This window comes from Pavona decussata, unplaced genomic scaffold, assembly GCF_977016875.1.
Source record: "Pavona decussata unplaced genomic scaffold, jaPavDecu1.1 SCAFFOLD_32, whole genome shotgun sequence".
Lineage (NCBI taxonomy): Eukaryota > Metazoa > Cnidaria > Anthozoa > Scleractinia > Agariciidae > Pavona > Pavona decussata.
This window is the reverse complement of record NW_028145455.1, coordinates 184782-198242: the sequence shown is the minus strand read 5'-3', so window position 1 is coordinate 198242 and position 13461 is coordinate 184782. Positions and strand designations below refer to the sequence as shown.

At 39.0% G+C, this 13461-nt stretch overlaps 1 protein-coding gene across 2 annotated transcripts; it reads right to left on the bottom strand.

Annotated features, from left to right (window-relative positions):
• Positions 1 to 1441: 1441 nt before the first annotated feature.
• On the bottom strand, positions 1442 to 12312 carry LOC146484458 (uncharacterized). Of its 2 annotated transcripts, XR_014863590.1 has the most exons (10): positions 12099 to 12312; positions 8153 to 8348; positions 7567 to 7690; positions 6815 to 6969; positions 6603 to 6719; positions 5997 to 6084; positions 5192 to 5335; positions 4333 to 4578; positions 2949 to 3409; positions 1442 to 2910 (listed from the first exon to the last, which is right to left on the bottom strand). XR_014863590.1 is itself a non-coding variant. In XM_085104538.1 (9 exons), the coding sequence occupies exons 2-9, from the start codon at positions 8345 to 8347 to the stop codon at positions 3369 to 3371; spliced, it is 1110 nt and encodes a 369-aa protein (XP_084960664.1). In that variant the 5' UTR covers position 8348; positions 12099 to 12312; the 3' UTR covers positions 1443 to 3368. The 2 variants fall into 2 exon arrangements, 1 of the variants encoding a protein (XP_084960664.1); XM_085104538.1 differs by having other exon boundaries at positions 1443 to 3409.
• Positions 12313 to 13461: the final 1149 nt, after the last annotated feature.

The window sequence follows — 13461 nt, the reverse complement described above, 5'->3', positions numbered from 1 at the left end:
TGGCTTCGGCCGGCTTTGAAGATCATTGAGTGCCGACTCAGTAGATTTATACACTCACATTTCAAGTTCACCTGCCTGGCAATTTTCGACACCTTAAACACATCACAGCCAGAAATTGAAACTCCCACTTATTTTCATGGACAATTGCCATAAACTCTAGGTAGAATAGGTTATCTAACAATATTTGTTTTCGGCATTCATGAAAGAGCAACCTCACCAATCTATAATTTGCGGTTGTCCAAACGCAACGCAGTTCATTTTGCAATTTACTGGTCTTTTTAAGTTTCCTTTCATATATACACGGCAGGTGGAACTCAAGTGAAACTTTATTGGTTAAAAATTCTTCTATTGAAGGACTTGCTTATTAAAAGAAACAATTACTTTAGTTGGTTACAAAGGATTTAGCGAGAAGTAGTTAAAATTGATTGACGCGACAGTAAACTTCAAAGAGACATCAAATTAACAGAAGACAAAATACAATTGAATTCAAATTGTGAACGAATAATTTGGGGTATTTTTCCGAGACAAATAACGGAAGGTTGCCACACAGAATGAGTCGAGATGTCTATTTGTTTTCCCCCTCAATTGTTACGCTGTCTCATTTTAGTTCGAAGAGCATTTAAAATGTCAGATAATCGACAAAATTTGTGGGTGTTTTGTCCGTAGAAGTCCGCCCCGTTTGTGAACATTTTATTCCTGAATTTAATTCACGGCCAGGTTTCTTCAAATATCTAAATAATTTCAAGCAGTTTAAAGACTGCATGCGTTTGAAGTTTATTTGGAAAATATAAATGATCCTCGATACAGCATAAAAATTTTTCCTGCCTGTAAAATTTGGTGTCTTCTTTTGCCTTGATCACGTCACAGGTCACGTGATCAGCTTATAAGCGACTTCCCTTGAGGCGGCAAATCCCTACGTAGTATGAATTTAAAACTAAGGGAGTATCCCCTTCCCCGACACCCGGGCTGTATGTCCTGTCATTGTAGTTGTCAAATTCTCCGGGTGGTTTTAAGAATTGCGCCAGCCTGGCCCGGCCCATGCTTCACAAATCTTTATATGCAAACAACGTCTGTAACAGAAAAGTTGTAAATTTCAGTTATGGTCTTGTTTGAACGTCTTTTAGTGTAGTCCGAAGTTTGGCATCCTACAATTTGTTAAGTTAAAGCCGGCCAAATTATATGTGATACTATGCGCACCAACCCTGCGCGCTATTTTAGAGAATTTAAACGCACTGTCAGCCCACTGGATTATATAATGAAGAAATATTTACGAAGAAATTTATAAAAGCTCTATGAATAGGAACGGACATGTATCGCAATATCGGGGTTTTGTGCTAAACTTCAGCTTCGATAAAACATATTTGCTTTTGTGTCGGTTACTGAGTAACATACAAGTGAATAATCATGGTGCTTTTTAGTGTAATCTTTTAATTTCTTTCATAATTTTATTTTGTCTAAATAAGGAATACAAAACATTAAGCCAGAGAACAGATTTAATTTTTAACTAAATATGTCCTTACAATTTTCAAGGCTAGCAAATTAACATCCTACAAAACGTTTAAATTTACATTTTTTTCATGTAACTTGGTTAAACCTCAAACCAAAGTAATTTATATTCTAATTTTTAGAGCGCTTTTCATTTGAGTGTAGATCGAAATCCACGTTTTCTTTGGTTTCACCTTATTCTCTGTCGAAAGTTGCGGCTATAGGGCTGCATGAGCAGTTTTCTTGCTTGCACAGGCGACAAGATATTTTAAAAAATTGCTGCGTTTCGAACGCGAGGCAAAAGTTGCACGTAAAGCCAATTCCTCGCAAGTAAAGTGCGACAGCAAGAAATAAAGTTGACGAGTTTACCTTTTGCGACAAGGCGCGGGTTTGTCGTATCACCTGCACATGCGCAACAGTGGCTACACGTGCAATTTTTCTCTCGTGTTGAGGACGCAACTAGAAAAATAGCATCGTTTGCGCAAGCAAAAGATTGCTCATTGAAACCGCGGCTGTTAAGTTGCGCACGAGTTCGCTTTTCCGCGCTTGATGCCGTTTACTCATTGTTGGCTTTGATTTTTGAGTGGTTAATTAATCGTGTTGTTATTTGCTTTTGTTCAGGCTGTTTTATGACGCTGTGTTGTAAACTCATCTATTCAGCTGTTTGCAATATGCTAAACTCTTTTCTTATAAATCTACAAAGTGGCGGATTTAACAAACAGTTACACAAAATATATTTTCTTTAGATATCAATATAAACTACAAAGCCTCTAGCCAAGGAGGATCAGTCCGACCCATCTTAAGTCCCTCAGCGATTTGTTCTCAATTCTAAAAGTTCATTGTAGCCGCTTGAAATTAATATGAGAATTGAATACCCTCTCGTGATTTGAGACATGGGAGTTCAATTCCTCTCAAGGAACAGCTTCTCGAACGTTCGATCCTTTCAACTGGTCCCTGCATTATTCCTAATAGCTTGCATTCCTCCCCCACGCAAGGGAGGAATGCATGACAAGCCCAAAGGGCGTCTGCGTGGGGGCTGAATATAGCTTGCTCATTTTCTTACTTAAATTTCTGTGTCCCGCACATTACGAGGAGGTTGTAAGTTAAGGGCCTATTATAGTTTTTTTTTTTACAATTTCCTTAATAATAAAAGACTAAAAAATACGTTCAAAGGTTAAAATTGAATGCTCTAAAAGAACTAATTATATGAATATTACCATCACTATGTACATAATAACTTAATTTGGAACAATATATCGGAGCTATACAAAGACGTTTAGCATCTTTCGCTCATTGGTCGCTCGTGTCTGATATTAACATCCATAATCAGGCAAAGGATCGCCGCTGTGCCCCGAAAAGTCCGAGTGATGAGACAAGAATTAGAAAATGTCCACTTCATCTTGAGGAATGGGAGGAAGTATACCTCTCAGAGGTCGCCGAACGAGAAAGGATCCGGAACTAACCTTATTCGCACCAATATCTTGGATGACGCTATGCCACTGAGAATTGTCCGCATGCATCCTTCTAACAAGCCGTGGATCTGACATCATGTATTAAATCCAAGATCATGACGTGAGAGGCAAAAAGCTTACGTTCAAGGGCACCGAATAAAATATCAGCAGCGAAGCACGAAAGTTGCACAGCTAATTATTAAGGCAAAGCGCAAATTCTATCTCAGCAAAGCTCACGATTTTCGCCACTGTAACCGTAGCAAGTGGTAGAGTTCCATCTATGCATTGTCCAGTGCTAGGCAATGACCTACGAGTGTTTAGGCTCCAACCAATGCTGATGATGAAGGCAGATGTGGCTGTATTTACCGGCTGCTCATGGACTCGCGTTGTGAGACACAAAGCGAGACCAGCTGCCTGTAGATTTGTGAGCGCCTAGTACAGCATCAATGAAGGAAGGAGTAGTCTTTCAAAATCTAACCAAGAAGCAAAGAAAAGGGAATACTAGATCATCAATTTCTGAGAAAATCTGAGAAAAGATAAGTCCTTTTGTTATAAGCACTGAAAGCTTATCATTCAGGTTTGGAGGAGACCGCTGGCCCTGTTACAGAACAATAAAGTTTTCTTTTGTCCCTTTTTTGTGAATAGTTGAACGAAAAGGAGGCTGAAAGAACTTCCTTCTACTTTTAGGGGATCAGACCTAAAGTGGGCTATCCCACCCTTTGTCTATTTTGCTTACAAATGCAATGAAAAAATTCAACTTCGACAAAAAACAAGTAGAAAATAATACTGTGAATTCTTATTCTTAGCATTGGAATGTTAAAGTGATAATTGTACGAATAACTCTTGTCTCAAGGTCTCAGTACTGAAACAAGAGTTATTCATATAATTAAATAGATATTTCTGGCCCCTTCTGGTTCTTTTTTTTTTTTTAATCACACATGTTAAATACAGTAAATTAAACAGCCAGAAAGAAATGAAAAATATGTGCAAAGTGATTTAAAGTGATAAGGTCAAAAGGGCAGGTGCGAACGGGACGCGAGGACCCATGCGAGGCACCTCCCATGATACAAGTAATAATTAAAACACGATCAACCAAAAGACGCCAAATTTAAAAGACGCTAAAAAGCTAGGGATAGCAGGGGAAGGATCGTACAATTGACCAGGTACAGGGGTAGAATATGTCAAAGTGATTCTGCAAAAGGTGAAACATGTGCTCAGTAACAAAGTTGCGGAAGGAAGCAGTAGTTGAAAAACTGGTTCTGAAATGCTCTTTGGCTGTATTAATTTGTTTACTAGCGGCAATCACTGATTTGGGGGTTGGCTTAGTTTGAGCAGGGCTTTGCATCACTCGGCCATAAAGGCGCCGACGTGGCCCGACAGTTAACTCATTACTCACCTTCTTCCTTAATAATTCCGTCATTGTCCAGATCGGCCAGAGACAGTAATTCTTGTAATTCCTCGGGGGCAAGTTTCTTTTTGTACATTCTCTCTAGCGCCTCATCTAGGTCACTCACCCGCACGTGACCTCTCTGTTCTGTATCGAACACGTTATACGCGCATTGGACTTCAATCTTTCCTGCTTGTTCTGCTACCACGTGCTCCAGAAACTTGATCAACTCGTTGAAGGTGAATTTTGCTTTGTCTAAAACAGTAGAACGGTTTTCAATTGAGTGTTGTAAAACCAAAACCCGAAGCAATTTCCCTGGCCAATCACAACAGATGTAAACCGCCAGCACAATCAGCCAATAAGAACTCGAAGCAAATACATGTAACCTGCGTCAAGTGCGGGAAAACGCGCCCGACTAAACACGATTGTTTGGGTTTGGCTTCCCATTGGTTGAGAAAACGGCGGGAACTTTTCCAACCAATCATATAATTTAGTAAAGCAAAACCAAAGCAAACGCGAAATTACTTTCGACAAGAAAAAGGAACTCAGAAAAAGAAACTCAGCGAAACATGATTCAAGAGTTTCTAAAACTTTCTACAATAACTTTTAGCCCACCAACGATGAACTACTATACATTTCAAATTGTTTTGAAGGGTACTGTTTTGCATACCGTAAATACATACAGTATTGCAAAAACACAAAAACTAAACTATTTACAAAATTACATCAGTGACGAGTTATAATGAGTTTTTGCACAAATCAAGACAAGTTGAAATAAACTTGATCAACTGCATATTAATTTATTCAAGAGTTATTAGTATATAATATGATATATGATATAGTATATATGATACCACTGGACAAGTACCTGCTAACTCCAGCTCATTCATGTAGTCAAAAGCCTCCTCTTTGTGAATGTTGTATCCCAAAGTTCTAAGCAACGGGAAAAACTGCTTCATTGGTATCTTGCCCGAGGCGCGGACGTCAAATACCGAGAACGCTTCTTCGAATACTGCAAAAAAGACAATAAAGAGACAGTAGAATTTCGGCGTCGTGACCGTTTACTCTACATTTGCCGCTCCGCGATGTTTTCAGTTTCTTAGAAAAATTGACTGGTCAGCTGGCGTTAGTATCAAAACCCAGAATTAGTTTACACTATTCTCCGTCTTTATACACAAATTTTCAAGAAAACATAGAGTTCAACGCGAATCTCATGGATGTTTGCCGTTTATAGTAAATGCGACTGAATCTCTCTATTGTTTACATTTCTCTCTTCAGAAAACAGTTCCTAGTGTTCAATAAAGCTAGCTCCACATCTGAATTTTTAAATTCAACTTAAAAGTTGAAGCCTATCAAACCTATCGACAGCTATACATGAACCATCAGTGTCCCTATGTACATATGTGCCTACTGTATGCTATGATTGTGAAGCGAACGTTCAAGGTTTGCGGATCATAACACTAGCGGATCAGAGACTTTCAGCTATCATCTCATCACTCGCACTGGAGATTATGCATAAGATTCCTCTGTACTAGGTGTGATTAAAACCCAACTCCTTTTTATGAGGGGAACTGCTTGCTCAGTTGTGAAGCACTTCTCACATACAGAAATAAGATTAACGTGTACCTAAGTTTGCTGTACTTTTTGTAATTTTACGGTAATCGTTTACATACCTTCCATGTGTTCTTTACTGAACACTACTTCCTTCTTTCCTGTGTCTACGTCATCGCAGTACAATGAAAATGCTTCATTTACTCTTTGCTAAAAGATACCAGACATTTTCACATCTTTAAGGCAATTGAATGCAATTCGAGCAGACGAATATGTTAAGTTCCTAGTTATGTCCCTCCTGTAAACGTTATTCCAAAGTGGCCTCCATTTTGTTAATATTTTGTTTACGTTCAATTAGCTTTTCTCGCCTCGTTCAATGACCCGGGGCGGCGGGGCCTGAGTGTAATCAAATCACACGAAGTGAAATGCTTAAACCGTACAAAGGTCTAAAATAATTCCCTTTTCAGAACTTCCCAGTTCACCCAAGCTTCTGTACCAGGCTTATTTTAATTTCTAGATAAGGGAGTTTTTGTACTGTTAGTGGTGATGCATCGCCGTAAAGAGATGCGAGTGCTGGTGTATCGAGCGTTAACCGTTTGTCAGAGCGAATCCAATTCTGCTCAGCCTGTTTTGCTCTGTAATTATAAAGTTAAGGAGAACTTTGGAAGTTAAAAGTCAAGGCGGACACTCAGTGATCTGTTGGAACCTTTACTTTTTACTTCAATTACCTCTCTTAGTGGAGCTCTCTTTATGTAAAACGTTAGATGCCCTTCTGCTTGTTTCAGAGCTTGCATCACCTCCTTGGCATACTTCAGAGAGACCTTACTCATTTGAAAATTATTAATCTGCAGGAAATTCAAGAGCTTGATATCAAATCTCAATGAAATTGTCTAAGATGGAAATGACTAAAAACAGGTTTGCTAGAAATAATTTTACAAACCGCTACTATTCTATCTCCAGGGTAAAGTTTTCCATCGGCTAAACCTCCGGGCCTGACATTCACTATAAATATCCCTGGATCACCAGGAAGATGGTTGGATCCTTCACCGCCTGCAAGCTTGATTCCCAGCTTTGAAGATCGGAGTACTTGTGAAGCTAGAAAATTCAGGGGAGAACGATTTGATCAGATCATTACATTGAGCAATTAAAGGAAGAAAAAGAGCGACATTTTCTTTTTTAACAGTGCTACTCTGGTAGAGTGAGTTTTACTACTGGGACCTTGTTTTGAACGTTCTCAAAATTTTATGAGCTTTAAAGTGCAGGCGTTTGAGGGAAATCGAAAATAGTCCAAGATACTGGGATAATCTTTGGGAGACATTGGTCGCCGGAAATGATCAAAAGTCTCTGTTATATATGCCAATCCTTGTAAATTTGGTACAAATTTTTATAAAGTTTAGCTGAAGGTACTATCTTTGCTGATATAACAGAAATGAAGAGAAGGGCTACACCCCATTCCAGCCGAAAATGTTTTGCTTACGTTCTATCACGCATTTGACGAGAAAATTCTTTGTATATACTTTTAGACTGGAAGTCTTGGGTTCTTTTCTTGTCCTTAACATGACCTTTCGACTATCGCCGCGAAACTTTTACCAACAAAAAACATAATTTGATGACCCCTTTTAGAGAGTTTATGCGAATGCAGCGAGCCCCTAAAAAATGGACAGTATGTGAGTATCTGTTAAATTTACAAACCTGGTCCAGGAGTGGTAGTCAACTCTACCATCTGCAACTCCTCTCTCTGCAAACCGTAACCGCTACTTATGCGACGCCGGAGATTATTGAAAACCTTCATTCCCACTTGAAGGTCCAGCGTGGTCTGTGGAAAATAAAACAAGTACAGGAAATACCAAAACTCGTCAACGTTACTTTGTTGGCATTCCTTGCTGCTGACAATCATTTAAAACAACAAGAAGTTAACGTTTGTGTCTTAAAGCTGAAGTTGGAAAAAGTAGGTTCTAAATGCGTGCGAATGAACAGAACTCCTATGATGAAATGTCTACCTTGTGTGATTGTAACGCACCAGAAAACTGGTTTGATTGCAAGGTGTTTGTTAACAAAAATTTCGATTTTTAACGTTTATGAAACTGGTAAAATGGTGAAAATTTTGCAAGATTAACAAACACATTGGACGCGAGTTTGTACGAAAAACCATTACCGGTTGATTGAAACGATTGATTACCTGTTAGTACTGGGCCATCCTGCCTAAATACAGCAACTCCCTCCCTCAACCCACGCAAATTCGACATTTATTCACTCTCAATATATCTGTCGCTCTTACCTTCAGATTTTTGTCTTGTTTCCTGTACTTCTTATAAACTCTGATTGCGGTCACAACAAAAATAGCAGCAAACAGTAGAAGAACAAGAAATGCCAAACCAAACACAAGGACGTAGGCCACAATGGAATGTGGGTCTTTGAGCACTTTCTCTGCGTCATCTTCGTGGCCCGCAAGTTTGGCAATCCATGTGCCCATCCTGGAATAAAGATAATCATTACTGCTTAACCTTACACGCAAAGTAAACATGATCCCATGGTAACCATGTATACGCGGCAAACTAAGGTCCTCTTTTTCTTTTTCGGTACAGTAAAGGTTTTTTTTCCCAACCGAGCCTCTCCCATAACAGTTAGATAGACTGCGGGGACAAATAGGCCTAGTTTCTTTGAGGTGGTTTTGCCCTCACCTTGGCTAGAAGTAGATAAGGGTTTTTCGAGAATTTATGTAATTTGATTTAGTTCTTTTTGAATAAACGGCCACTCGCGTGGCCATAATATGGCATAATAACGGTTTCAGATTCATTCGTGACCCAGCAAACAGAGCTCAGCCCTGGCTATAACCGAAGATCGGTTAGTTCAGTTGGTAGAGTACCGGACTACCGTGCGGGAGGTCGCGGGTTCAAACCGCGGCCGGACCACCACTCAAGGTCTTTAAATAACTGAGGAGAATGTGCTGCCTTTGCTCTGACATCTGCAAATGGTTAGACTTTCTAGTCTTCTCGGATAAGGACGATAAACCATAGATCCCGTCTCACAACCCTCGTTTGTAAATAACTCTGTGGGAAGTTAAAGGACCCACTCACTGTTCGCAAAGAGTAAGGGACGTAGTTCCTGGTTTTGTGGTCTTGTCTTTGTGTATACTCTCATGGTTGGGTGGATAAATGCTCGGAGATAAGCTGCATAAGCTACTCTTAAAAGTCCAAGGGTAAGTGATTATCGGTATTAATAGCTGTGGCGAACGAGAAGCAGTCAGTGACCTATTTCACCAGAGAAAACCACTTTAAAATTAAACTATTTTAGCTGTCTCAGGTTAAATATCTATAAAACCGGACCGCGTGCACTGCTTGCATGCTCCTAGCGTGACCATCTGCAGCTTTCTGAATATTCGAGACATAATTAAGCAACAATTATTCCAGAAAGCCTTAATATATATATGAATGTATGACATGTTTGTTCAAATTGGAGCTTAATTTTCTTTGAACATGCGTAGTTATGCCTCCATTTTCTTTTAAGATTTTTCCAACATAGTCGTGAACCGCGCAAAAATACCTTCTATTTTATTGGATTGAATTGAATTGAATTGGTAGGCACCGAGTTTCGCGGACCATCCCGAGATGCGCAGAACGCATGCACAGTAGTAAAGGGAGCCACAGTCCTTAAAGTGTCTATGGCAGCCGATATTAGTCCTGGTTATGAATAAGACTAGCTGTACTAGCGATCGTCTAATAGATTTGACCTTTTTGTTGTTACGCTTAACTTGTTATCACTTTTGTTCATTTACTCACGAGAGATCGGACAAAAGAACCTTCAAGTACAATTTATTTATGTGCTATTGGGACGACAGAAACCAACTCCAGTTCTGATTATCTACTGGATTCCACTGGCAATTAGCCTGTTTATCACGCATAGAATAAGGGTGTTATCAGTGTGAGATTAAAAGCCCACCTGAAACTTCATCCTCAAAACCAAGCCACGATGAAGAACTTTCATTTTGCTATGCGCTTGCGGTCATCACGAAGTGTAAATATTCCTTTTCGGCTTATGTTTATCTCGCAAGTGAAAACAGTCTTTGTACGAAAACGCAGGACAGTTATGCATTAAGAGGGAGGCCCCAAGGGAGGCGGGACTTAAGTGACCTGTGGACAGACAACGGAGAAGGAACCAAAAGTAGCGAGATCTTTTTTCAAGGAAAAATCTGGGAAGCGGGAAGGAACGCGGGAGCAGCAGAAAACCTTCACAGGAGCCCTGGCACACTAAGCTGGATCTAGTATCTCTGGTTGTCAACGTTGTCCTGAGAGAGTGGGCGAGTCTGCATCCGCCGTCGTACATACATTAATTCTCCCACGGTTTTTATTTCGCCCTTGCTCGCTCCTCAAAATTCTAAGAAAATAGAAGATCTGTGAATAGGCTGATTGCAGAAAAATCTCTGTACTAACCGTGCGTCCCGGCTCTTGGGAGGCAATTATCACTAGGGCTCGCGTGGATCGGTTTGCTTTACTATCCCTTAGAAAAATAAGGGATTGCTAATAGTCTACTCTGACTTGTGGAAAAGGACAGAGCTTTAGCGTCAAGAATACGCATCTTTAGCAACGGTCAGATATGATCAGGCGGTTCTTGTTCTTCCATTGTCAGCGCTCCTCCTTTCGCGAAAAGCAGGCATAGAAGGCTACAGTAATGATTAAAGTTATGCAGGAATATAAAAATTATTGTAACGTAGAAGGCGGCATACCCCCGGGCAATAATTAAGTTGTCAGTTTAACTGCATGGAAGAAATTCATTCAAAAATTAAAACAAGAAAATCAGGCCGACGGAGGTGATCTATCAAATTATAAAACCATTAACGTCGGAAGTCGAAACAGATGTCCAAAGTGTTTATCACCAGATATAATCAAGAAATTCAATGATTGTTAGCAATAACTATGAAACCTTAGAACACTCGCGAGTGTAACGCGACTTGGATATACAAAAGTAAAATTTTTAGCGAAGCAAAAATGTTGAGAAAAGTATTTCTTCTTATTATGCTTTTAAAAGGAAGCTGTCGTTCTTTTTGGAACTACAGGAAAGGTGTTTTTTCATGGCACCGCTCTGGTGATATCCGAAAACCATTTACTTGATAATTTTACGAAATTGGGACGAAGCCATACCGGCTGCATATCAGTAGCATCTGATTATAAACGACGAAAGTGCTGCAGAGATATGATATGTACCCTGAGATATAAACACAGATCTCTGGTACCTTAATGACTTGAATTGTTTGTTAGCGTAGGTTGAAATTTTCTTCGTTTTCACCCATCTTTTAAGGCTTTAGTTTGCCAAAGAGAAAGGTAACGTTAAACACCAAAATTATCCTAGCTTGTCAGGCTACAGACACGCGAACGTATCGGTATTACTCAATGACCACACGAAGGAAGAAAATAATTGTTATTGTAGGTGTATTTTACAATAAAAATCTTGTATTTTTGCGTGTGCAATAAGACTAGGACCTTTTAAGGTTTTGATCTAAACGAGACAATTATCGTCAAATTTGTGTATTTTACCCACAAAAATTTGATCCGCCAATGTACTGATTTTGCGCCAGCAAATTTTGATGAATTCCAAGCCGTGCACGTAAAATAAATTATATTAGTCTATGTCGTGGTAAAGTTAATAAAATCCCGAGCTTTTAGCTGCGTTTTAAGCCTGTTTCACCGTACCTAACTGTAAGTCTGTAACTATATGAGCGGTTTCAGTTTGTAGTAGGCTTAGAGCTCTGTTGACTGCGAGGCAAGTAATCCATTTTTAGTCAAGTGGTCATGAAAGCATTCCATTTGGTGATCCGGCACTGTCACAATACAGTCAAATACAAAATTTGTCTGTAAACAACAGAAACAAACGAAAGAGGGTCCCGTTATTTACCGTACATGACGTTCTCACGAGTTCTCAAGATTCTTAAGCCATATATTAAATTTTTTAGTTGGTCGCGAAGTTATATGAGCATTTACATTTTGCGCTGAAAGCAGTGAGGATCCTGTTCACGGCAACTTTAGATGAAATTAACATGTTTAATATCGAATTTAAGTCCAGTTTAGCTAACATAACGCGGCAAACTTTACAAAACTCTATTGAATGAAAACAGTCATTTGCTCATGAATCATTAGTTGCGAGCGAACAAAATAGAAACATGAAAAAAGAATGAACTGTCGCTTGTAGTAAAGTATTATTCAGTGCTTTTATGATCGATTTGCACTTACCTTCAATTTTAGTTCTTATCCCACAATGTAGAGAGTCAAATAATTCCTATTAGAAATTCAAAACTAACGCCAGTTCCTTTCTGTAGATACAAACACTATTTAGCGACGAACCGGAGAAGTCCCCAGAAGACAACGTGAAGCAGTTTACAGTGGTGATTTCCTGTGAGGAAGGAATTTCATCCGCAAGATAAAAAGCATAATATTTGCTTACACTTAAATGTCAAACGAAGATATCGCTTCTGTGATTGGCTTAACGTTGGTAAGCCATTTCAAGTCAATGTCACGTTATAGTATCTTAGCAACACTCGTTCTTTGAAAAAAATTATCCACAAAAACATAGTTCTTATCACACCTACACAAACAATAAAAGCTAAAACCACTTTGTGTTAACTTCTAGAATTTGTGAATCATTTTGCAAACGGTTGTCTATGGAAACAACAAAATCAGATAGGAGTCTTGATTCATAAATACTGAGCGCGCGTGATTAAGTTCAATTGCCTTTGCATGTATTAAAAATGGAAATATTTAATACTTTTACCGATTTCATTAAGATAAATACCAAAACAAAATATTCACACCCACATATACACCTCGCTTTCTCAAAATATCTTCCGGTGGTAATTATTTTCAAAGTAGCCGGTTAAATACTAAAGGAAGAACGATGACTGCAACAAAAAACTCGTAAGCCGACGTTTATTTTTATCATAATGTGGAAACAATCATACAACAAACATTGAAAAGATAGAATTTTCGACTTCAATTAAGGCGTTGAAATTGAGGGATTAAGTTAGTTTAAAAATGCGATTGGCCATTATGACAGGACTGAAGAGTTTCATATTAAATATGAGCACAAGTAATGACCAATAATATAAAAGCCTTTACACGGTCGGCTTCGCGAGTACGGTCTGCGAGCTATCCTCACCCGGATTCCGAATTAAGTAGAATTAACTACAGCAAACTAAGAAAGACTTGCTTTGAGCTGAAGCTGGACATTTTTAACTTTGAGACTGAAATGTTCTTGAGAAAACAACTGAGTTATTTTGCAGTAAATCACCTCGCAACCAACTGTCTCAGGACAAGCGTGAACTCCTGCACTTAACACTGTACCTTTCTTCTCACTTTTAAAACAAATAGAAAAAAATTCTTCCGGTATTTTTCAGCTTTCATGCATGCGCGCAAGAACTACGTGTTCAGTTTTCCAATCAATTTGTCTGTAAATTTTGCGGCAGAATTTTACTCTCTTGTTTAACTAGTTTCATCGTAAACTCGTGAATTATCAAATAGCTTCAGCCTGCCTTAAAGCTTATTTTGTGGTTTGTTTGAGAACGATCCTTCGACCTTTGTCCAGTGAGTCCAGGCCGAT